The sequence below is a fragment of the Fringilla coelebs genome (genome assembly GCF_963513975.1).
Source record: "Fringilla coelebs genome assembly, chromosome: 8".
Lineage (NCBI taxonomy): Eukaryota > Metazoa > Chordata > Aves > Passeriformes > Fringillidae > Fringilla > Fringilla coelebs.
Window position 1 is genome coordinate 27,987,214 of NC_140066.1, and position 11,343 is coordinate 27,998,556.

General features: G+C 42.8%; 1 protein-coding gene across 8 annotated transcripts in view; it reads right to left on the reverse strand.

Moving 5' to 3' along the window:
* The window catches only part of GPAM (glycerol-3-phosphate acyltransferase, mitochondrial), a 30,320-nt gene extending 19,213 nt beyond the window's left edge, over window positions 1-11,107 (reverse strand). For 2 of the 8 annotated variants that reach the window (XM_084210029.1, XM_084210025.1), the window contains exons 1-6: window positions 10,503-10,539; window positions 10,170-10,323; window positions 8,628-8,758; window positions 6,605-6,727; window positions 3,574-3,647; window positions 582-695 (exon numbers count right to left, since the gene is read on the reverse strand). In XM_084210029.1, the coding sequence (XP_084066155.1) occupies window positions 582-695; window positions 3,574-3,647; window positions 6,605-6,727; window positions 8,628-8,729 (413 nt within the window). In that variant the 5' untranslated portion in view covers window positions 8,730-8,758; window positions 10,170-10,323; window positions 10,503-10,539. Of the gene's footprint in view, window positions 1-581; window positions 696-3,573; window positions 3,648-6,604; window positions 6,728-8,627; window positions 8,759-10,169; window positions 10,324-10,502; window positions 10,540-10,562; window positions 10,640-10,828; window positions 10,848-11,096 lie in introns of those variants that run through there. The other 6 variants (XM_084210026.1, XM_084210032.1, XM_084210030.1 and 3 more) reach the window with 6 other exon arrangements.
* Between the last annotated feature and the right edge of the window lie 236 nt (window positions 11,108-11,343).

An 11,343-nucleotide genomic window follows, 5' to 3' on the forward strand; every position in this document is an offset into this window, starting at 1 on the left:
TGTGTGCCCTCTGACTAAAGTAGCCTCAAGGAGCAAGCAGGTGGTTGAATTTCTTTGTGTCCAAGGAAAACTGATACCTGAACAGCTGATCAGGAGCTCAAGATGCCATTTAAAATGAGACATATGAAACAGAAAACAAGCTCCACAAAGTTAAGGCTGGATACTCCATTCTACAGCCTTTTTCCATTTTTTTGCTGCACTCTCCAGGTGTACACTCAGGGTACTCCAAAATGCTGCTTTCCTATTATTTCTGAAATACTGACATTTTCTGATGACTGCAGTATGACTTCAGTGGTCATGACTTACATGAATTAGATAAACAGAAGTTTGAAGAGCTCTCATGTATCATTTTATTTTTCTGTGTACTGTCTGCTGTTCTCCCACTACACACCATTCATTTAGAGACTTGTAATCCTTAAACTCCCCTCTTTTACTATTCCAACAGAAATTGAAAGCTGTGCTAGAGGTACTGCATCTGCAGTATTTTAAATAGTCTGATTTTCAAAATTTGCAGTTTCTAAATTAAGGCATATTTTAATGTATTAGAAATTTTTTAAAGAGTTAATTTTGTGTTATCTTACCTGCTGCTATTCAGCACATTTTCTGTCAGATTCTTGGCAAACATACCCTTATGAACATCCCTCTCTTGCACAAAAAGGACGTAGCAAAAGCGTCTCGCAAGCCACCCTCTGTACCTACAAGAATATGAATTGCATTTCAGTGTGATCCTCAAAATATTTTGCTTCCAAAAACAACAGCATTAAAAACAACTAAAAATACAATTAAGAAGCAAAAGTAAGTAAAATTTTATAAATGCCTGTCTAAAAGCTTCTGCTTCTTCCAGTAAATTGCCAATATCTTCATGTTATAGATGAAACAACTGATGCATAGCACAAAACATCTGAGCCAACTACTGCACCCCTTCAATTCAGGGAGACACTGGCCTTAAAACAGCCACAGAACCACAGGACTATAGTGACCAAACCAGCATATACATTTGTCTGTCCCTGGGAACCAACTCGCCAGCTCAGCGAGGCCAAAAGAAGTGACAGTGTTGATTTCCAATTTGGTGCCCCTTTCCACCAAGGAAAGTAAATGCCCAGCTAAGAGGTTTGTCAACTTCTTCAAGGAGCACCAAGTCCTCTTGGGAAAGCTGCTCACGTAAGCACAGGGCAAACTCTCACAAATGCTTTTGAAAATATGTTTGCATTAGCCATCAAAACTAAACCCACTTTTTTAGTTAGCTTTTCTTCCTTTACAGTGTCTTCAAACATCCAGTCCCATGTGTTTTCTCCATTTCTTCTCCTAGCAAAGTTTTATCAAGAGTATAAGGACAAAATAGTCAATAAATCTCAGTAGAAATTCAAGTGTTTAAGGTAACTTATGGAGACATAAGTTACCTTAAACACTGGAGACTTGATTAAACTTATCCTCTATTCTTTCAGTCATACAAGCAGAAATCACCTGAGAAAACGTTATTTGGAATATCAAACATCACAGAAGATGCCTGTGACACAGAAATGGCTTACACCCCTTCCCCCACAGTGGATACTCATTACTATTTCTCTCCTCACCTCCCTCATTTACCAGGCCAGCAGTGGACAAGCCACCACTTACACAAACCAAACACCTGGGACCCAAACAGCAGAGCTGTTGTGATGGGGCAGAATTAACAGCAGGATGAAAAATTAAATTCTGGCAATTTCTAAGCCCAGAACAGTAAGTATTATGCAAAACTCCTATCCTGAGGTCTGCTGGTGCAATGCCTGGCTGTTGCTCCAGTGAGTGTCCCAAACTGAACTGTGGGTGACAAAGCTCATGGTGGTTTCCATGCTGGAGCCCTGCCAACGTCTCACCCGTTGTCATCACTTTAGTTACTGATCTTGGCTGTTAAACCTTCCTACCACACTTCAGTAAATTTATACATGTGTTAAAAACAGCGAGGAAAGATGAGACAGAACTTTTACACTGCAAAAGGCCAAAGCCCTAGAGTGAACTGTAATTAAGATGGGTGCACAGGCACGAGCCACGGGCACAGAGTGGCACGGAATGATCACGCAAATTTTCAAACCACCTATTCGTGCTGTCAGGGAAGAAGACTGGTGACCCTGTTTTAATTGCTTTTTTCTTTATCTCCCTTCTGTTTAAAGTTTAAGAGCCTTACTGATTTTTCTAGAAAGCAAAGAAAAGGATATGCTTTCTGACAACAGCAATTTTTGGTAACTATGAACATATCAATATAGCACACAGCTATTGCAGGGATCTGTCAAAGTATGAAGCTTCTACATTCATTTTACAGCTTAGACATAATATAGCTTAATTGGAAAAATCTGTTTTCTGATCATGTAGCAATAAGAGAAGACAAAAATAACAAAGAATGGACCAGTCAAGAGACATTTAAAACTGGCAGTTGTACCTCAGATAAGTACAATTACAGCATGGTGGCAGTTAAAGAGAACCCCTCTTGCTTTCTAAAGCCAGAGAACTGTGACTATGAAGCCCCATGAGACATCAGAACTTCATTAAAATTGCCCATTTTCACACTATAATGACATTATATTTCTCACTATTCTGAGCTAGATGTGTTTATTTCAGAATAATTCATTAACCCATATTTTTTTCTCCTAATATTTCCAATTCAAATATCTTTGACCATTCTAAACCATTAGACTTTTGAAACTGATTTTTTTAAAAGTTAAACAGTACTTCTGTTATTTTTCTGTACTCTAAACTACAAGCTCAACTTTTAAAATACCCATAATTAATACAAATTTAATAAAGAACAGCTTCTAACATTAGCTTTCTCCCTCTCCAGCACACACAATGCTGCCTTTCTTTCCCTCAGACATTTTGGCTCATTTCTTTCAGGCTGCTGGCCTCTCTTTGTTTGCTCTGACTCTACAACAAACACTGCAGGACCTACTTATGCTAATGATTACTGCAAGAAACACTTAGCAAGCATTATTAACTTTCCAAAGAACAGAATATTTTTGTGCAATTCCAGTATCTTCATCCCAGAACACAAGATATGATTCCAATAGCGCAAAGACCCATCTTCATTTTTTAGATTTTTTTTCATTTATACCACCCTTTTCAGAAGCTGCACCCTGCCACTGAGGCAGAGAAGAGACAGATTCATAAGACATATTCAGGTTAATTGCCATAAGTGGTAATAGTCAACACCTAACTTGTGAGCCAGATCTGCCCAGTAAATTAAAGGGCAGCCTGAAGTCATTCTGCAAAAGGGAATAAATTGGGTGGCCTCAATATTATGCTACAGATGCTACTGCCATTTGCATGAAAGAGAAAGAATCTTTTTTGTGAAAAATTTCTGGGTTTTTTATTGAAACAGGTTTGACCCCTACACTCTTTGTCTATAACCCCAGAGGACTTTGCCCAGTTCCCAAATCACACAGCCAGATTTAACAGGCACATTATTGAAGTTAGCACCAAATCTCTGCATTTTAGGACCACAATATATATCAATTCAGTCCAGATCATAAGAAAGATTTCTCTGTCATAAAATCAGAGCACATTGAATCTTAAAAGCAAAAGAAACACTTGCTACAATACCTGGTATGTGTTTCATTGATATATATGACATTACGTAGACCCAAAGAAGGAATACTAGAATTGAAGAAGTTATCCTGTAAAACAAAAAAAAAAAAAAAAAGATTGATGGACTATTTCATTACATAAAAATAGCTTTGCCTGTTACATTCATCATAACATTTAAGATAATGCAATATTTTTCATTTGTACTATATGCAAAGCCAAAATCAAAGAAGTGTTGAACCTGCCTATACAGTACACAAACTCCTAAAATGAAAATGGAATTCTAATCACTAGTCCCAAGTCCAATACTTTCAAAACATTCTCTAGGCTTTACTGTGTGGTTGCACTGGTAACACTCTTCAAGCCACAACATTTCAGCAGATTCTGATGCAATATAAACCAAGACTTGTCATAATACAGAACTTATCTTTGAAACAGAATTTTATTAAGCCACACTGGGCATTACTGTAACCATGAGCACTTGATGCTCAGTCTGTAGCATCCGGTTTACCAGCAGAACAAGCATCGTGTAACAACAGCCCAAGGGTCAGGATATTCATCCATGGTTAGGTGGCAAATCTCCACATTCCTGCTCTGCCTGAACAACAAATTCAGTCCTGCCTTGTTACAACTCCACATGCCAAGGTATTAACTGGGACGAGTTTAGGAGCACTTCCACAACAAATATTCCTTAGCAGGAAGACCTAAATTCTACTCTTCCATAGTCCAGGTGAATACCTTGATGAAGAGGTTGATTTCTTTCTACCCAAATGATATATAATTATAAAACTGGTACCTTGCCAGCAGTGAACTACAGCTAAAACTACTGGAACTGTACATGTCAAAGAAGACAAAAAAAAGGACAGCAAAGGAGAAAGATGGTCACCAGCAACAGCAGAGCTGCAAAACAGCCTCACCAGCAATTCTGCAATGGGAGTCAGGTAAGAGTCATTTGTTTGTATTTTGTTTAGGACACACCATTTACCACAAAATTAAAATATATGACTGTCCTATGTTATTTGCAAATCAGGTAGAAATTATGTGCTACAGTGAGAGCAGAGTCTTCTGCTCCCTGCTAAAGCACAACTATGCTGTACAATCAACCAATTGTTGCTCTAAGGTCTTAAGAGGAAACTTGAATGTTATGCTATTTCTTTGCCTATACACTGGTGACTTTTTGTGGATGTGATAAGCTGATGACACATTCTGGTAAAGAGAAGATGACTTATTCTTGGTCTCCCAAACAATCAGCAACAAAGTACAGTAGCACTGAATGCCAGTCTATACCTGTCTATACCAGTGCTCTGAGTGTCAGGTTAAACCACACTACGAAACTCATCCTCCAGCAGTACTGTTACACTTCAGCTTTTCCTTATTTAACTCCTCTCCACTCCTGTGTCAGGCAGAGCATGTGGTTCTGTGAAACCAACTGAGCCAATACAGGATCTCCCTGCTGGCACAAAGAAGAAGCCCAGCTCCCACGACCACATCCTGGTCTTTCCTGCTGATCTCTATGCCTCGCCTCTTAGAGCACCTCTAGCATTCATTACACCCTTTAAAATTCCAACTTCATGCAGACAAGACAAAAAAGTAAGATAGACTAAATTAATAAAGCAGGTAGTTTTCTGCTTAGTTAGTGAACTTGATCAGCCCTCAGGCGAGCAGGAAGGAAAACGAGAGGGAGAAGCAAGATTTCCACTCTCAGCATTGGCAAGTTGCTAGTATGGTCAGCACACTTAAGGAAATTTGCCTCATTCATTTATTTTCTTAAGAAAAATAATGAAAAAGGCAGCTCCAAAAAAAGTATTTAGAATCTAATGAGATGATTATCTCTGTTACTGTCTGTGCAGGGATGATATTTTTTTCCTTACAGCAGAAGGCAACAAAGGGCTTAATAGGTCATGCTCCTTTCTTAAGTGGGATCTCAGGATAGTTAATCAGTCTCCCATTAAATGGACAAAATACAGAACAAGATTTTTATTTTTAAAGCATAATTCCCAGTTTGAGAGGAGCAGCCTAATTACTAACAGGCTAATTACTAAATGCATAAAGCCCTAAGTTGAGGATTCACACACACCTTTTTGTAAGTCAAAACACTTGACTTGTCTGTTTGAAGTAGTCTCAGTTTATCTAATTGTTTGTCTTTTTGTCCATATCATACACAGCCTTCACAGTACATCTGGATTTCTATACCACATTTGTATGTCACTGCTGCAATTTTCTGTTCTGGCAGAGGAACAGAGTGAAATAACTTTTCTTTGGTCAAAGAGGGAGGCAAATTTTCCCTGTAGCCCAGCCAATGAAGGTGTAACTGAGTGCAATCTAAAGCTCAGGGTGTACACATAACCAAATTACATGATGAACTGGTTACAAACTGTATAGTGTCATTTATCAGCATTTTGCATCTTGAGCTTACAGGAAGCCTGCCCAATGCCGTTCAATAAAGTTCACATTTTAAATCAGCTTGCACAACCTCTCGAGAGCCACCATCCTGACACTGTTCCCAGCAGACAAATAACCCCACTATCACAACTGGCAGTCCTTGTTTCCAGGCTGAGCAGAGAGGAAGGTGTAGAAAATCAGCCAGGTGTAGAAAATTAACTTGTTCTCACAAGTATAGGACTAAGCAAGTTGGAAAGGAAGCATACTGCTTACCTTCCAAATTGTATTTATTCTGTGGATAGAAAACTAAAGTGTCCTAAAAGCAAACTTTCACACTTTTATATGCTCCAAATTCCCATTATTAATCTAACACTCCAGATAATTTTGCCATCTCATTTCCCAGTAGTAATTCTGAGGAGCTGGAGAGTTTTGTCCAAGGACTAAGTCTCAACTGAGAGGAGGGAGACTGAGCATCAAAACAGTTGTGTGGTATCCTTTAATTCCACGACAAATTAAACATAACCGCAAACAACAGTGAAAAACTATAGCACTTCATGAAGTAAAAAACATTGTGACCTTAATTCTGAAAGTAAGGAAACTACTGCAACTTCATTACACTGCAACTATGCATTATTGTCAAACATAATCCATTCCATAATCTTCTTACCCGGCTCTGGGGAGTGCATACATAGCAACATCGTCCCACAAACGGCCTTTTCCTGCTCAGCAGAGCCTCCTTCCATCTTAAAGTGGCAGATCGGAACAGAGTGGGACGAGAGTTACACTCTCCCTGCAGAACAAAAGACCACTGTGTAAATATGCAGAAATATGTGCTCTGCTGTGTGTGGTAAAGCTTTGAGGAAGAGGAGCTGTCAGACACACAAAAATTACTCCTCAATTATGTAAAGCACAATTTTTTTCTAACATTTCTCTAAAATTTAAAAAAATACAAGCAAAAACTCAGTGTTGCAGTTATGTAAGCACTGATGCATGGGTTGACACTCAAAATTTTAAAAGGAATGGTAACTGTAATTAAGAAACACCAAAGAAACTGCTAGCTGAGAAAACTGAAAGAAATTAACAGTACACTACATTCTCAGTAATGTAAAGGTACTTGCAATATGAATAATGTATTTTAAAGTTCAACTGAATATCACCCTGTAAAGCTGCAAGAAGACTCAAGGTACCAAAAATATTAACTGCATGGACTCTGTAGGCACTTTCAGCAGTTTCAAGCAGAGTGATATAAGAAAGGAATCCCTGTGACTTCTCCAAAGTTACACTGTCTATCTGAAGATTACAGAACAAAAAAATCCAGAGTGACTGTATGCACAGAACTCATTCTCTGTGTTAGGACATAATGCAAAAATTGTAGTTAAGTATATTTTCAAAGACCCTGATTTATTTCCATTAAAGTCTACTGAATTATTGCTTGACTGACAATGAGAAGAAAGTTACTTCCAGTGTTAGAAGAGAAATTACAGAAACAAACCCAAACCAAAATGTTGTTTAAAATAGAACTTTTAAGTGGCAGAGCAATAGGGTAGAACCAAGACTGGAAGACACAAATGCAGATCATCACATACTCAGCCCAGTGAGAAACTCCCAGAAAGTCAAAAACAACGCTGAAGATGCTTAAATTGTGCATGTATCACATCTGGCAAGCAGCACAAACTGGCAAATATTCCAAGGCTAACTCTTCCATCTGAAATAATTATCAAGAAGCTAAACATGCCATAATCCCTCCTCTACCACCTCCTTTAATGCTAACTCCAAAATAAACCAACTTTGTAACAATGTCATCTTCCTTCTGCTTGCCTCCAAGCCCTGACATACCTCTCCAGCATTTTCTTACAAAAGTTCTTTTCTATCTCTTCTGACTTGCCTGCCCTTATTCCACTTTCTCACAGACCTCTTGGTTACTGCAGCTTGCTGTTCCATGGAACTTAGATCTAGCTAGATAGAAATCCCAGCTGCCAAGACATCTGCCCTTTCCCTCAACTCTGACCATGTTTCCAATTCTTCTTCTGTATCAAGTTCAAGCTCCTCCTCTCCAGATGCATGTCTAATTCCTCCTGACCTATGCTGCTAAACCATCTACCACCACCCCAGTCCCCATGTGGCTCTTCTGGCTCCACCCAGGCCACTCTGCTGTCTCCTTTGTCCCCTCCAAATCCCAAGACTCACTCAATGGAGGACACAGACTTTTAATAGGCTCCTTATTTATATCCACCAATATTTTCTGCCTCCTGGACTGCACTCCTGCTCCAGCTTTAATGCCTATATGACTGCAACTTCAGCATCAAACTTCTTTTCACCTGCACACTTTAAACTACATTACCCAGAAGAGCAACAAGCTTCCTATTTGACTTTCTGTTTGACTTTGGCTACTCCAGAATGGGATTATCTACATTTACTGCTATATGAAATGATTAGCAACATCACACCAGATGACTGTAAGACTATCAATAGAGTTTGACAGGATTTTTCTTTTCTAGCAACATTATTCTTTGCCACAGAATTGAACTGTTGGTTCCTCCTCATGTTTCAAGTTAAATTAAAACCAAACTGTATCATGCATGAGAGACATAATTCCTTATCTTCATTCTTCATAACAATAAAAAGTCCACCTTCAAATTGAAGAAATAGTAAGGTAAATAGGGCCAGTAACATTCCCAATTTTTACTTACCCACTCTTCAGTGGAATGCTTACATCTACTGATGCTGCAGTCTGCTGAGGTGGATAAATAGGAAACATCTATTGTTCCAAGGGACAAAGCAGTTTCATCCATGACACAGGAATTGAACTGAAGATCACAAACTGCAAAATAATAACATGTACACATATAGATATATATATATTCTTTTTATTGTATATTCATATATTTATATGCATGCACAGAAACACACACCTAATTTCAGGGAGGGGCATCTAGCAATAAATTAGCAAACTGGTATTCACTCTTCAGTAAAAGTTCAGTTCCTAAGATGCTTCCTTGCAGCTAGAAATTGGCATGATTTTAATAAGCTAAAAACCCCAGCACATTTAACTTCCAAAAACACAGGACACCAACCAGCTTCCTGCATACTTTTCTCTCCCTGCTGTTCTTTCCTTAACAGGTCACTATAGTCCACTTGTAATTTTCCACTGTTCTTTACTGCATGGATTAAACCCTGCAGCCATAAGGATACGCATGTCAGACACTTTCATAAGTTTACCATTCTCTTGCACTCTGACCTTGCTCTTTCATAATTTCCTTCTCAAGGACACCTATGATCTACAAAAACTGTCATTAATGTTCTCACCTAATCCTATCTCACAGTATATATTTTGTGTCTGGTCTAGCTGTAGTCAAACCAGTTTGCAAATTCCTTGTGAAGAAGGAGTGCTCTATGAAAAAGCACACCTCTAAATGTGAACGTGCTGCTGACAAGTGACATTTCAGTCTTGTGGGACTAAAGAGCAGTCAGAAATCTCAACCTGCCTAATTATTTTGAAATGGAAGTTCTGTAGCTCATATAATGAGCACAGTAAATAATTCTTCCTTGGCCAAAGAAAAAAGGAACGGCAAACATACTAAAACAACTTAGTACTGTACAGTGTATTTGCAAAAGACTACATGTTAAACTGCTTTGTTATTGAGAGCCACTGAAATAAAAATCCCAGCATTTTCACCAACAGAAACTGCAAAGAGGCAATATCTCCTCTTCCGTCTGCCACTGCAAGGAAACTTCTATCATGGCAAGCTGTGGACCATCAGGAACGAAATTGTTCCCACACAGAATGCCGAGATAACATCTGCATCAGCAAGACCTAAAACTTTAGTCCAACTTTTTAGTCTTTCCTAGCGCCCTCCCCAAGCTGCCACAAACCCATCCCGCAATACGTACACGCAGAGAGCTCCCACTACAACCTGGAGTCTGAGCCAGTATAACCGTGCAGACCATGCATATCCTTGCACCGCCTAAGTACCGAAGGCATCCCTTTATCTTTGCTGGCTGTTACATTCAATCCGCCTTTTATTTAAATTAGTCCTCAGGCAAATTACTACGTAACTCTCCCAATAAATACAAAAATAATGCCAGGAGACCTCAAATGCTGGAACCGAAATGCGTCCCGCTCGTGCTCAAGGTGACCTTGGCCGCACCGGTATATACAAAAGATGAACTTAAAAAAATACGCAATTAAAAGCCCGTTTGAGCAGCATCAGCAGCAGCCGCTGCATACCTACCTGTGAGCCAACCCGCCCCCCGAGCGCCCGCTGCGGCGCTGGCGCTGTTCACCTGCCGGCCACCGCCATCCCCGCGGGCTCCGGCAGCGCTCCGGGCTCACCAGGGCTCTCTCGGCAGCGCTCCGGGCTCCAGCCCCGCCGCTCACCAGACCTGCTATAAATAAAACCGCGGCGCTGAGCGCGGTGGGGGTGCGCAGCGCCCCGGGCACCGCCGCGGCCAAGGGGCCGCCCCGCGCCTCCCCGGCCGCCGCGAGGGGCGGGTGCCGGCCGCGGACAGCCGCCGGCACCGGCCCCCGGAGCCCCGCGGGGACGGCCGAAGCTCCCCTCGCCCACCTGGCCCCGCGCCCGCCGCCCGGCCCGCGCCGCCCCTCAGCCGGCCCGCGCCCTGCGCACCGCCGCTGCTGCCGCGGCTGCCGCTCCGCCGGCTGCCCCGCGCTGCCCCGGCCGCACCGCCCCTCCCGCCACGCGGCAGCCGCTGCGCTGCCCCGCCCCGCCGCCGGGGGCAGCACCGCCCGCGCGGCCCGGCCCGCTCCGCCTCCGGCTGCCGCCCGCCCCGTGCGCGCCGCCCGCTCCTCACCGCCCCGCTCCCGCCTGCTCCGCTCCTCACTACCCCGCTCCTCACTGCCCCGCACCGCCGCCGGCCCCGGGCCCGCGCTCACCGCCGGCTCCGCTGCTGCCCCAGCCCTCCCGCCGGGCCCGCGGCGGCGCCGCGCCTGACGCGACTTCCTGAGCGCCCGGCCCGCAGCGCGGCCCTGCCCGGCCCCGGGCCCCGGCGCTGCCCTGCCGCCCTCACAGCCCTCGCACCGCGGCCGTGCCCAGCCCTTGCCCGCGCCCGCTCCGGCCGCCCGGCCCTGGTACAACCGCCGCATGGTTCCACAACCGCTTCCATCGCCCTCCTCCCCCGGCCCAGAGAGAGCGGCCACTCACGGCTGTTTAGCTCTCAAGTCTGAGCTGCTGAACAGGAAAACGCTGGAAAAGTGATGTGAAGTGGTCTTTAAATGGGTTTGCAGCGACTCAGAGTTGCCGCTGCGAGCAATCGCGGAAATTTCGGGACAGGTATCGATCTGCCCGCCCGGCCTTGCAGCAATGCCAGTTTGCCTTTTACTGAGCGCAAAAGTAAATGTTGATTGAGATTGCTGCACGTAACCAGACAAGGGCGAGAGTAGTTTTTGGC